General features: G+C 39.0%; 1 protein-coding gene across 4 annotated transcripts in view; it reads right to left on the bottom strand.

Annotated features, from left to right (window-relative positions):
• The window catches only part of LOC127628383 (zinc finger and BTB domain-containing protein 46-like), a 164533-nt gene that overhangs the window by 39476 nt on the left and 109869 nt on the right, over positions 1 to 15188 (bottom strand). For all 4 annotated transcript variants that reach the window (XM_052105103.1, XM_052105102.1, XM_052105100.1 and 1 more), the window contains one exon: positions 702 to 971. In XM_052105103.1, coding sequence (XP_051961063.1) covers positions 702 to 971 — 270 coding nt within the window. The remainder of the gene's footprint in view (positions 1 to 701; positions 972 to 15188) is intronic.

A 15188-nucleotide genomic window follows, 5' to 3' on the forward strand; every position in this document is an offset into this window, starting at 1 on the left:
ACAGTCTAGTTCATTCTCAACTGAGTACATTCAACATTGCTCTCAGTATGTGCCCATTCAAACACTGTCTTGCATTCATCCAGAGCTGTTATGAGCACACTGTGATACAGACACACACACACACGCACGCATGCACACACACACACACACACACACACACACACACACACACACACACGCACGCGCACACACACGCCTACACTAATGCCCAAGGATGTACAAACACATAATTTCTCTATGAGAAGCAAGGTCAATCTCTAAAACTTCATTAAAAAAAGAGACTATAGACAACAAAGGAGTCTTTGCAAATCCACACAAGGATACCGTCACTCACAAAGGCATCTACAAAACATCCATAGGGGCACAGAGGTAGACCTACTTTATAAGAACCTATAGGAGAGTCTCCAAGCACTCTATGATATCATATAGATTGCAGAACATACCACTTGAGCAGGAGCACATTTGAGCCCCAGTGAGACTTTATAAGGACCTACGAGTCCCTAAAGGACACTATGGAAACTCCATTCTTTATGGAGACCTATAAGAAAATTTAGGAGAGTCTTCAAGCAAATGACAGCATTTAAAGTACAGCATACACTGTTCTAGCAGGATCACATACAAGTCTCAATGGGACTCTATAAGAACCAATGAATCACTATAGGATTCTATGAGCAAGAGCAGCAGATCACAGCGTAACTTACGGGATACAGAGTGTCCTCCCTTGGGCAGGTAGTCAAAAAGAAGCGAGTTCTCCTCTTCGAGCATCTCCGCCCCCAGAGACAGCAAGCTGTTCTTGCTCATGAGGGCAGCACGCAGGTTGGCCACCGAGCTCCCTCTCTCTTTGGCTGTGCCCTCATCCCGCTCCCCAGGCAGAAAGTCCACATCACCCGCTGCGGCCTCCTCCTGCTTTACCAGGAGCTCCATACGCTCACTTCGACTGTCTGAGATGTTGGACTCTGTCACTTTTCCACCTGAGAGGAAAGTGAGGAGTGTTATTAAATTCTTAAAGACATGCATACACAAATAGAGACACACATTACAAGATTGGAATTTGGCCACTACCTTGTGAGTTTTAGGCCCAGGTCAATGTGTGTGAGTATGTTTTTTGTGCTCTACTACATTATTTTAATTGACTTTGGATGAGGCTAATCTTTAAAGAGCCAATAAAATCACTTGATGAGGAAAGTTTTCTTTACTGTGTTGATAAGTCATATTGAAACAGAAAATGTGGGCGGGCACAAAGAAGGACTCCTTACTTTTTTAAATACGCCAACAGGCTTCAGTTATGCCACAACCATGTTCAATGATTTGCTACTTGCAAAGATTTAGTTATGTCACAGTTGTGAACCATGATTTTGTACTTGCAAGTCAGCTTGGTGGAACAAGGGAGAGGGACATTCATATTACATTATTACATACAGTTAATTTTATTTGTCCATTTTCTGGGAAGAGAATGACTGTACATTTTAAATGTGTATATCTGCTAAAAGATAATTTTGTCAACTTTTAGGAGTACATTAGCAACGTCTCAGAGCTTACAGACATCGAATAAAACCCCCAAAACTTTTTGGATTTCATGTTGTCTTTAAGGTGAAATAGCAAAGGATAAAAAAAATAAAATAAAAAAAAAATAAATAAATAATAATCATTGCAATCCAATCTCTTTAAACAATGTGGAAATTAATAATAATAATAATAATAATAATAATAATAATAATAAAAACCTAACAACCTAATTGCAAATGAATGTTTACCTTCCAATTCATAACATCTGGTAAAATAAGACAATAATGTGTATCCAATACACTCTGCCAAAACACCCATACACACACACAGACACACATACTTCTCTTGTCAAAAAACAAAGATGATTGCTAGGATGTAAGAAGCACAAACTGCAAGAACAATGTAAAAAAAAAAAAAAGTAGCAAGACACAAAACGAATCAAGTAAAAAACAATGTTTACCAGGAAGAAAGATAGACAGGCTTGTTTAGACAAAACTGACAGCCTAAAGGAAAGGAGCTTTGCAAAACAGCTGTCAGTGGAGCCAGCGCTTCGAGTTCAGATCAGCGCAAGCCTCAAAGTGGTGTGAATGACAGCCCAGCCAGCAAATCACTTCGGTTACAGCACAGCAAGACCCACCCACATCCTGCCATCCTTCACACTAAATTACACCTTACATTAAGTCAGCACGCATCCAGAAAATATGCATTTATGCTCTTTCGCACACACACAGCTGCACTCTGAAGCCTGTATTGTGTTAAAAAAGTATTTTCTAGGGCCTGTGAGAACAGACAGGGAAAGGGAGACAGTGTGAGGGGATGTAACATAATGAATGTTGTTTTTGGTCCCCACAATATAGTATAAACATGTACACACACACACACACGTTTCACTATATAAGTGAGGACATCTCATAGACTTCCATTGATTTCATAGCAGTCTAATTATATTTTCTATCCCCTACCCCTAAAATCAACCCTCACAGAAACATGAGCACATCAGTAGATTTGAAGCTAAACATGATTTATGGGCCTTGTTTTTTTACTAGTGAGAACCACAAAAAGGTTCACTATATTAGTGAGGATTTTCAATAATTTTACAAATATAGTGAAACCTGTACACACACACACACACACACACACACACACACACACACACACACACACACACACACACACACACACACACACTTCAGAGTTTTAGAGCAGGGTTCGGTTCATTTTCAGAGAGAGAGAGAAAAAGAAAGAGACATACTGTACCAGCACACGTGTGTGTGTGTGTGTGGTTTATGAGGAAATGTATTTCAGTTACAAACTGGTAATTACAAGAGTATTATGCTATAAATAAGGTTTATGAGGACATTTCTACTGTCCCCATAATTCAAATCGCTTAAAAATCATACTAAATGATGTTTTATTGAAAATGTAAAAATACAGAAAGTTTTTTGTGATGGTTAGGTGTAGTGTTAGGGGATAGAATCTGTAGTTAATACAGTATAAAAATCATTATGTCTATGGAGAGTCCTCATAAGGACAGCTGCACCAACGTGTGTGTGTGTGTGTGTGTGTGTGTGTGTGTGTGTGTGTGTGTGTGTGTGTGTGTGTATGAGAGACACTTATGAAACAGTGACCCCATAAAGATCCCTATAATTTCTTCTGTCGTCCACAAACTCTTGAGTTCACAAGAAGGTCACTCAAGAAGAACAATCTCCATCATTCAAACCAACTGCTGTTCCTATAACATTTGCATTAAAAAGCATGCTGATATTATTGTTTTACTGTTAGAATCTCAGTGCTGTTTAAATAGATGGATTAGACATTTTTTATATTTACCAGAGCAGTCTCAAGCCAGATTTCTCACTATCGACATAAAGTCTGGTCCACTTTGCAGCTTACTCTGCCAAGTTAAACTTATTTCCCTCCCACATAGACAGGAAGAGACTGCATGAATGACATGTAAAGTGACCAACCAATGTTTTGTCTTTAAGTGCAGTTTAGGGGAAGGTGCAACAGAAATAGTTGATATTGCAATATCAAAATCTTGCACAAGTAGTGCTGGTCCACAACCACCTGAACAGAAAACACAAAAAAATTTGCATTAAGGTGTGAAGAATTTGTGATCAGAATTTGTGAAGTTCTGATTATTTCACAGACATAACTGAATATACAGTTTTGCTTTAGTTTAACTGCTTCTGAGTGCCTCAAACAAAACTCTGAATACCTCTCAAAGATTTGATGCCACTAAGCTTTCAAACTTTGGCAAATCCACCAATTAGTATACAAATATCTTGACTCTCTTATTTTATTAACATCATAAAAAATGTAATAATTTATTCAATGAAAATAACTATCATTACACATATTATGTAACTAGATAATTAAGACAAATTGATAATTAAGATATTTTAGCATAGGTATATTAAATGTAATGCCAGACTTGGTTCATCTCAAGGTTTTTCCTCCCTCAACTATTTAACATCTTAACTTTCTTTTTCCTGGCCACAGTCACCTTTGGTATGCCCAGGCCTGATTTTTTGTAAAGCTGCTTTAGAACAATATATATTGTCCAAAATACTTGTTGACAAACTATTTAAGTTAAATCACCTTCGAAAAAACTAGAAAAGAAACAAACAGGTATGACAATAAAAAATATTAATTTGGCAGTACATTCCAGTTTACTGCCTCAGAAATTACAATTAGAGCAAACAAAAAAAACCTGTGTGTGCTGAGGTGCCGAAAGAAGTAATTGTGAAATGGAACAAGCGAGAGGATGTGGAAGATGTAGAAATGTGAGAAAGTTGAGGGAGAGAGGAAAAAGAGTCCATATCTAAAATTTTAAATGTAAATATATCATTTAATTAGTCTCTATTTGCTTCATGTGTATTGTAAAAGACACGTAATTACAAGATAATTCAAAACTTATGTGCAGCAGCAACACATTTCTATAAGAAAAGTGTGTTTATGAATATCTGCCCATGTTATGTGTGTGAGTGTGAAGTGTTTAACACAGTTGCCACAGGGGAACATTCCACTTAAACCAGTGGATTACAGATAATTTAGAGAGGTTTGTGTAAGCACATGTGTATGTGTGCGAGAGAGAAAGTGTGTTAATGGCTGCAGCCATCATTCAATTGACCCTGTCTGATCTAGAGCTTTAAAAATAATCATATATATACATACACTGATTGTTAATAAGAATAAGAATAATCGGTTAAGAGCTAATGATTAATTATTGCAATAATTGCCAAATAGTCGTATTATCGTTCTACTAATAGTTAGATTAATGGATTATCAAAATAATCGTTAGTTGCAGCCCTACGCTCATCCTGTTTTAGGAACCACCAGTTCAATTCAACCATGTTTTGATCGCATAGGTGCACATATCTGTTTGAAATACACATGGCCTTGGATTGCATAGAGGTACATTATGCAGACTGTGGCCAAAGACAACTAATTTTAAAGATGCTGTTTGTGGACAGGAAGGGAACGTTGTTAACAAATAATTAAAAAACAATAAACAGTAGAAAGAAATGAGCAAAGAGTGGACAGGCCACACACACTCTCACTGGTACACACAAACACACACAGGCAGAGTTAATTAAGTTGGGAGAATGGGGAGAAGATGCAGGAATTCATTAGATAAGTTCACCCTTCATCTGTGGGCTGAGTCCACAGGAGTCAATCAATAAAATAGATCTACTGCGTCCAAATGTCCCGGGACTTGACGTCCACAAATGAAGATGGAAGCGTCTTGCCCCCCGACCCCGATCTCTCCCCCTACACATCTGACCCAATCCCTCACCCAAATCAATCTCATTAAAGCCAACACACTATAAATGCATGGCCATAATTGCAAAAACAGATATTTCTTCCACTTCACTGCGATTGAGAGTTTTCAAACACCTCACCATTCATTGCGTCCCACTCAACACATTATAAAAGGCATCTACAGCCAATTAATAGGACTACAGAAGTTGATGAAGCCCCATAGCAGCCTAGAAGAGAGTCTTCAAGCACTTAATGATAAAGTATGACATATACCATTCTGGCAGGAGCACATAAAAGTCTCAATGGGATTCAAGAGTCCCTGTAGGACCAGATGGACTCACAGTTTACAAAGGCCTATAAAAACCTATTAGAGTTCTCTTTCATAGGAACTCGAGCTGCATAATCACATTGGGACACACCCTGAGTGTCACGTGGTCTGAAGCCATTGTACAGTCACGCAAATTTATTGGCTGGTGGCGTTTAACCCACTGGGGTTTGAGGGTGTTTTGGGCCTTGGAGAAGTTTTTACATGCCTTGACATTTGTGCTTTTTTCAGTTGCTTAAAAACACATTAATGGCCAATTAAAGTCTGATAACACTGAATTCAGCACAAACTGGGCTACAATAATATGCGAGCAACATGTGTGTACATGTTTGTATTTTTGAGAAAATAACGTTCATGAATGGTTTTTGAAAAAACAAAATTTTTAAGTAATTGAAATAAGGCCATATAGCACATACTAAACATTTGTCCACAAGCCTTTTGAGAACTGGATCTTGTAGCCTAGAATTTTTGCTACACAATGATGTGAAAACCATCCTGATCACTCATTCATACAAAACAATATAGTAATTTAACTTTTGTAAGACACTTATAATGTTAGAAAGGTCATATGCGAGGAGGCGTGAACTATCATGAATATTGATTGTAATTCACACCTGAGGAGACAAAAGACCCCTCCCCTGGGACTATCAATGAGGAATGTGACAGAAAGAGAATGAATATGAGGAGACTTAATGATCAAAATCAAGTTTTAAGTTAAAAGAAGTAATCTGACTATACATCATCTTTACATAAAGACTTTACTTAATTTTAGACCTACGCTACCGTTTAAAAGAAGTCTCTTCTGCTCACCAAGGCTGCATTTATTTGATCCAAAATGCAGTAGAAACAGTGATATTTTGAACTATTTTTACAATTTAAAAAGAACAGTTTTCTATTTGAATATATTGTAAAATTCAATTTGTGATCATCAAATTTTCATCATTACTGCAGTCTTCAGTGTCACATGATCCTTCAGAAATCATTATAATATGCTTATTTTCTAATATGGGCATATTTAAAGTGCATTTTACTCATTTACACCTGAACTCATATTTGCAAGCACAAGCTTTGTTGATGATAATGAGGCAGCATAAACACTAGTTAAAATATAATCTAAACATTCATATTATTTTATATCATATTACATATCATATTTATATCATACAGCATACCATTTAAATACCTGCTTTAGCAGAAACAACATTTACATGTAACTAAAACTTTCTTATTAGGACATATTTCAAATGTCAATACTCTGAATCCTGGCTGGCAAGTCTGGAAACAGTCCCACTAGTACAATATGTACATGTTTATATAAAATAGCATGCCAACTAATGAAAACTAAATTACTTACTCATCCGAAATTGTATCCTCGGCTGGATCAAGTCTCTCTTCAAAATACAAACATTCATCGGAGTCCCGCTCTTCTTCTGAGGAAAATGTTAACACTTTGTGACTATCCATGAGTTTTGTCACTTGTGTATCGTGCTGTCTTTCAAACGTGCAGAAAAATGAATGGCCTTGATGTTTTTAAGGCACAGTCGGTGGCGTTTACCATTTAATTTGATCGCCTCAGCACATTAGCGTATGAATGGTGCGCTCTGCTGGTGGGTGTGATCACATTAGAGATAAATTAGCTGAGCCAGGAAAAATGTACATCGCTTTGTTTCATATAGATTACATTGCAGGAGAATATTTGTTTTAAAATTGAATTGTTTTATTTAAAAGTAGACATTTTAAGCTTTCTTTAGACATATATTTCATGTTTGTGTGATAAGTATTCACAGAGTTTCAGTTAATTTTTGTGACGTGTTTCAGAAATATGCTCGTGAACACAGAGACTGCTGAAAGCGCACCCTTTTTATTTTCTTTATTTTACAAAAAATCCAGCAGGATGCGCCGGCCCGTCAGTCGACCCCAGAGGGTTAAGCAATGACCCTAGGGAGCTACATCATGGTCTCCATAAAAGCGCTCACTTTGGCGCCATCGAGTCAGATTTTATGTTCTTCAGTGCACGATCTCGTCTGGCCCATGTTGTACCAAGGACTCACATCGAAGCGAGGATCATTATTATTCTCCCTTTTGAGTGGCAAAACAGGATGGAATTTAAGAAGTGACTCATGTCGTTTTATACAGTGTAATTTCAGAGCAATTTTAATGCTTTTTATTCAAACATTACAAGGATCCAATGGGACGGCAGCGTTGTTAGAGGCTCACAATTTCTCACCACAAGGATGTTACCCCCACTTGTTCCAGTTCCACGGCCTCCAGGAGTGCGAACGGACATTGGATTCTTCCTCGTGTTGGTCGCCCTCCCCTTTAGCGAAAACGCGAGTCTCGTCGGACATGCTCTGAGGCCTAACTCGGTGGCCATTTTATGATGAACAAGCACATCTTGAACATCTCTATTAAAAATGCTGTATGAAAGAATTCGTCTTTAAAGGTATGGAAAAAAAATGCCCCTTTGTCTTTATTGTCATTTCTGTGTCATTCTGGGAGAATCTACACACTATGGTTTTGCAGTCCAACCAAGCGAATCGCATTAAGGAATACTTTGAGCTAATTTCGCTTTTTTTCCCACCAGCGGCTTAAGCTGAGGAACAAATTGGTCAAGGCGATGCTTTTTTCGTGATGGTGTTTTACGCTATCTGGGTACTATGCGTTGTTCCCCCATTATATTTTGGGACTGGTTTAGTTCTAACCCATTTATTTCAGTACACCAATTTAGCTCAGTCTCCCCCATAATTTACGCTGGCAAATGAGCATTGAATATTTTCAGCTTGAGTTTTGCCTCTGCCTCCATGACCAACGGTCTCAGGGCACACATAATATAGCTCAATGTAAGATAAAAATAAGTCTTCACATGAGCCTGACATGCTTACTGTGTAACAAAGGATGAAACTCTATTCAGTGAAAGAAATTAAACCATATAAACATGTCCATTTCTCTCCTGTTTGCCCTTCAGGCAGTATCAGGATGAGTTCACCGTTGTACACGCCTCTGACAACCAGAATATGGTTCAGTTTTGCCCCACAGATTGCTGTGAAGCGAAAAAAAAAAGCTTCCTGAAATCAGCCTCTGTCACCATGGCCGAGGGTTTCAAGACATGCATAACAGAATTTGATGTTCATAGTGCACAAGTGTACACAAACAAAACAGTGAACATAAGCACCACATGTTGTCCCCCATAAAGAATGCCGGAGCCGTTGTGGTTAACCAGTTTTCTGAAATAAACATGTTCATACACTTTTCCCCATTCAAATACCAGGGAAAAGGTTTATTCTGTCAGCGTCCCTGCTGTAGATACATTCAGGGCGCTCATCATTTATGCCTAAATACATTAATTGCAAAAACATTATGAAATTCCCTTCAAGCAACCACAGTATTAGAGGAGCGAAGGCTTCCCTCCGTTGTGCCTCTGTTTCTATGTCGCCAAAGGTAAGCCAAGTGCGTCATCTAGTGGTTACAGGTCACGCTGCAGGCAGGAGCCATGCATTAATCCATCTGTCTACCCGTCTGTTGGCTTGGCAAAAGCTGTAGGGCATTTCGAACTGGGTACTTCGGACAATAAAGCATGGTTATGTAATACAATTCAAGCGGGCTCTGGCGGTGTTACTTGGGAAATTTATTCTCTCATAGAAAATGGGGATACAGAGGAAATTCCCCCTTCTCAGAGAGAATGCGTTTTTTTCAGCCATTAGTTGTTGGTGCCGAAAAAAAAAGGTGGCTTGCTTCCCATTCTGGATTTTGAGATGTTTGAATTTCGCTCTAATGAAATGTAAATTCAGAATGCTGACACATAAATGAATAATGTCACAAGTGCAGCTGGTTTGTGACAATAGATTTGAAGGACGTTCATTTCCATATTCAGATTGCACCGAAGCACAGGTGCTTCCTCAGATTCGCTTTCGGGGAAATTATTCGGGGAATACATTTTGCGTCCTCTGTTTGGACTTGCACTGACACCACACACTTCAAAAAATGCATGCATGCAGCTTTGACGCCCTTGAGGCGTTTTGAATTAAAGATTTTCTTCCTGGAGATTTATGGCAGCCATGTCCTCATCCAGTCGGACAACAGGACAGTGATGTACCACATCAATCACTAGGGAGGAGTGCATTCTCAGGCCATGCTGAGACTGGTACATTGCATCTTCTGTGGGTCCAGACAGGGCTTGATGCCAGGCCATGCTGAGACTGGTACATTGCATCTTCTGTGGGTCCAGACAGGGCTTGATGCCCAGAGAGTGGACATTACATCCTCAGATTATGGAACAAATCTGTAGAAGGTTCGGCAGAGTGGAAGTGTTCACATTGAGCGAGACATCACACTGTCCCCTCTGATTTTCCCTCTCACCCCAGGCCCCACTGGACATTGATGTGTTGGGCGCATCAGTGCCCGACAATGTTTCACACAGTTCTGCAGAAAGTTTGGGAGGATCGGGTTCAGCTTCTGTTAGTGGAGCTGTTTTAGCCATCTCAAGTATGATTTTCGACTCTGATCTCTCTCCTGGAGGAAATGCCTTGGGAGATTCCAGTCAGAACAGACATATTGTCTCAGGCTCGGGCAGCATTTGGCACCCAGGCCAGACTTGTGGAAGTTATGGGTATGGCCCCACAACAGGGCGCTCTTTTGAATAATGGATTATTCCCCACTGTGGTTGATACCATTCCGAATGCTAGAGCTCCATCAACTAGGAAGCTTTATACATTCAAGTGGTGTATTGCTTCTTGGTGTACAGTGCAAGGTGAAAACCCAGATCACTGCCCTGTCGGTACGGTGCTGGATTTTTTTTGCAAGAGTGTTTTGGGGCCGGGGTTGCCCCGGCAATGCTTAAAGTCTAAGTTGCTGCTGTAGTGGCTGAGAATGCGCTTATCAATGGAGTCTTTGTCGGTAGACATTCCCTTGTCTCTCGTTTAATGCACCGGTAACACAGGCTTAGACCTTTTCGTCTCATCCGCGTTCCCTTATGGGATTTATCTGTTGTTTTAGAGGTGCTCTTGGGTGCTCCATTTGAGCCCATGGCAACAGTCACTATAAGTTTCTGACTACTAAAACGGCCATGCTAGTAACTGTAGCATTGTTTAAAAGGGTTGCTGATTTGCATGCCCCGTCAATCAATCCCTTAGGTATGGATTTTGCATCAGGGTGTTTAAGACTGGTGTTAAGACCTCTTTTGGGCTATTTGCCCAAGGTAATTTCTACATCATTTTGCTTGCAGAGTTTTCATTTTCAGGCTTTCTATCCTTCCCCATTTGAGTTAGAGGAGCATGAAAGATTGCATATGCTTTGCCCAGTTTGGGCGTTGCAATTTTATGTTGACCATTCTAGCCAGTGGTGTAAGTCAGAACAGTTGTTTGCTTGCTTTGGTGGTCACAACAGGGGTGCAAGAGCATGGCATCGTCATGGGCTTTTGCTAGAGGTGCGTCCTTGGAGAACATTTGTAAGGCAGCAGGGTGGTCCTCTCCACATACATTTGTTAGATTTTATAATCTGGATGAAGGTTTGACTCCTGCTTCCCAGGTTCTCTTTGTTGGAACAGGAGTAAACTCATAATTTCCTCTGTTTTATTCAGACACTTTAGCTCACATGTGCGCTGCTATATGCTTGCCACATGGGCATAGACAGTTGGCCGCTACTGTTCACATGGTGTGAATGTAAATTGTTCCCAATGCGATTACGCAGCTCGAGTTCCTACAATTGTGAATGTCTCAGTTACGTGAAGCGTAACCCTGGTTCACTGATTGGGAATGAGACATTGCACAAGCTGGCCATCCTCTCTAGCAGCTGCATAGGCTTGTGCCTTCCTGCAGAAAATCTGACTCGATGGAAAAGCGATATGAATCTGCATTAGACTCAATAAGATCCCAAGAGTGCCTAAAGTACGCTATGGAAAATGTATAAAAACCCATATAAATCTATGCGCAATCAACGATCACACATACAGTATAGTATATGGTGTTCTAGCAAGAGCACATATAAGTCCCAATGGGATTCAATAAGAACCTACAGTAAAGGCCCAGGCCTTTATGGAGAAGTTCTTCCTTCAGAGATAAAAAGAAGTTTGAAACAGATGAGCAAGGATATAATGTTTGCAAGCATTCAGACAACAGCCACATTGCTGCGGGAGGTGTTTAGAGGTACATTTAAAAATGAGAACGCTCAAGACTACATGTAAAACTTCAACTAATATTTCAATAAAATGTGTTATCAATGACTTCATGCCTCATTCTATGAGCAGAATTCACACAAGATCAATAAAAGAGGAATCTTGATGATTAAAAGTAGTATATACAGGAATGCATTGATAATGTGTAATTTGTAATGTTTACTTTTTGCATTCATGGCGCTAATGCGCTAACATAATACATAACCATAATATGCGCTGATAGTAATTTATGATGACAATGATACTACTGCAAAGACGGACGTATAAAAGAATGTTAATGGGCAGAATGCAGACAAAAGAATGATGAGATCTTTGGGCAGATGTGTGAATGGGTTTCACTGTAGATAGCACATGAATGAATAAGCAATGTTTTTTGTTTAATTAGACTACAAATGGAATCAAATCTACATAAATACCCTTATATGTGTATATTTGATTCCTTTAGAAGCCAAATTTAAAAACAATGACAAAGGAGGTTTAGACCTCCCCATCATTTTGTTTTATTACTTTGCTTTTAGTCTCCGACACCTGACCCATCTGTTCCTTCCACCTGAGAGAGCTCTTCCCTGGTACTACATTGAACAAGTGGTCCTTGCCCCAAACTCACCATTGCAAACACTTTCTATCAAACTGCCTAAAGAAGTAAAAATGCATCCCATTATTTCACACATACATTCACTCAATATGGACAAACGTTTCCCCATATGTTAAACTTTTATACTTACCTAAATGTTTCTTCAAGTATATGGCTGAACAGAGGCGGCGGCAGCCGATTTTGCCGGGTCTTCAGCCCCGAATGTATTTTGAAAAGTTGACTGACAAATATGAAACCGGACAAAAGCCTATGTAAACCCCCGAAATCATAAGTTGCCTTATTTCATTGTGCTTTGGCTTTGCACATACTGCATACAGCCTGTAAAAATAGACATAGGCATGATCTAGCCTATAGAATAAGTTCCTTTGCGGTTGGTAGCCTATGGGCGACTCCGTTTCTTCCTCTCTGTTGAATATGCAGCAGGTAGGGGAGGAGCTTGCACAGTCGTTGACATCAACTAACGTTACTTAGTGGCGAGATAACAGCAGTTAGCAGGAAAGACAGCAAAAATGAAGCAAATGAGGATTTGGGGATTTTTCTGAAATAGGGTGGGTATTTCAGTGGGTAAGAATTCATATTTGTTTTTGTCCTTAAAGTCTGAAGATCATCATCTAGCTGGCTTTCACCCACAGTAGGCTAAACCTCAAGAGGTCCACTACCGACTGTCATTACATGTTGTAGCCTCTAGCCTCCTTGTTAGCGCATCTGCCTCTCACGCCGGAGACGTCGGTTCTAGTCCCGTTCGGAGTGTACTTTTCTTGTTTATCAGGTGTTGTTTTCGCTAAGGATAACCAATAAGCATTAACATAAAATGTATGTGTGACTTGTTTTGTGATATTAGTTTGTAGGAAATATACACTTTGATTTAATTAAATGGTTTTGTAGAGTGTAGCAAAGATGAGCAACAGACTGAGGAGCAGCAGCAGCAGCTGTGCCAGAATCAGGCATGGAAACAATTAATCAGTAACTTTACTTTAGAGAAAGTTAAAAGTGAAACATTGTTTATCCCAATGCTCCTAATGAAAGGATTTTGACAGATGAACATGGAGAATTATATACAGTTCGATGCCATGGTGTGTCAATGAACTTAGACTAAAGTTATTCATGTAGTGCTTAACTTAGGATCTTATACATCATTTTGACTATTTATGTCAAAAAATATCAATTATTTATATTCAATATTTTTTTACCTCACTTTACTCACTATAATATAACTCTTTTGTGATGACTTTATGGTAATGTACATGAAAATTCAAGAATCATGATAGATCTTAGGGCAATCCCACTGATCTGCTCTTCCCAATACATTTTCTTCAATGGTATTGGTCTACAATTTGAAATATTTTGCACTTGATGAATTAGTTGTTTGAAGCTGATTTGCAATAAGTTATGTGCTGTATCTGTTCTTTTGCATCACAGATGATTCAGGGAGGAGAGAGGATGTTGAGGATAGTACTAGAGTGAAAGATTTAGGAACTGTCAAACAGGCCCAGCCAGAGCAAATCTCAAATAATACCCTCTCACCAGCTTTGGACTTCAGAGAAATGGTTGCTAGTGTGAAAATAAAATTGTCTGGGCTAAGCCCCGGATGTCCTTCAATGCTGGAAACGCCTCTGTGGCTGAACTCCAAATTGTGTATTAACAAGTCCTCCTTTTGCTGGAAAGAATGAATGGAGAGGGGTGTTGCTAAACTTGGTGACCTTTATGTAAATGGAGATTTGAGATTATTTGAAATATAACACAGCAATTTGGGATTTCTAGGTCTCAATTTTTCAGGTATTTACAGTTGTGCCATCTACTTTGTACTATTTTTGAGGGTAGTACACAGCCCCCTAAAGCTGTAGACATTCTGTATGAAAAGGGTCACCAAGCATCAGTATATTATTCCTTGTTGATTCAGAGTCTTGATGACGGGGGATTTAAGAGCTCTTAAGAGGTTATGGGAAAGAGTTATGGGAAATAATAAAAAAAAAAATTTAAACTATGTCTAGGGATGCAAGGGTATGCCTTATTCAGATTTTGCATCATTCCTACTGGACTCCCTCTAGATTGTTTAGGCTTGGTTTAAAAGACACACCAACCTTCTGGCAATGTCAGTTGGATGTTGGAGACATAGCACATGCTCAGTTGGTCTGCACTAAGATTCTGGGTAAGAGTCCAGAATTTTATCTGAGGCAGAAACAAAAATTTTATTCTGCCCCAGACTATGTATATTGGATTATGGGGTGGTTATTAAAGTAGGTGTATAAATATACAAACATAAAGAAAGTTGGGTCCAAACTAGTGTAATGATTGGCAGACAGATAATTTTTAGATGATGGAAATAATGGGAGTTAAAGTTGATTATGTATATACTGTTTATTCAGTCTTTTTTATACAAGAATAAATAAAAAGTGGTAATAACAAAAAAGAAGACTAATACATTTAAAAAAAAAAAAAAACAATCGCATGAAATGTTCTTGGAAAATGTCTCTACGTGAATGATCGTACAGATGTAGGTTTGCTACCAGCAGGCTAATAAATCTGCACAACAGAGTTTTCATTTTAACTGATCTTAATGGATTGAACGATAATTAGCTGTCATCCTCAAAGTAGGTGAAGATATGGACCAGCAAGATGTTTTCATGAATGTTCAAAGTGAGCCCACCAAACTACTAAAAAATAACTCAAAAACACCTTTTTGGCCAGATTTTGTTCAAAATGACATCTCATCCATTCATTATTTGATTTCGTAGAAAGTGTGCAGGAAAGTGTCCCTGTAGGACACTTTCAAAAGTCAGTTCTTTATAGACCTAAAAGAACCTATAGGACAGGGGTCAGGAACCTTT

Source organism: Xyrauchen texanus, chromosome 35, assembly GCF_025860055.1.
Source record: "Xyrauchen texanus isolate HMW12.3.18 chromosome 35, RBS_HiC_50CHRs, whole genome shotgun sequence".
NCBI lineage: Eukaryota > Metazoa > Chordata > Actinopteri > Cypriniformes > Catostomidae > Xyrauchen > Xyrauchen texanus.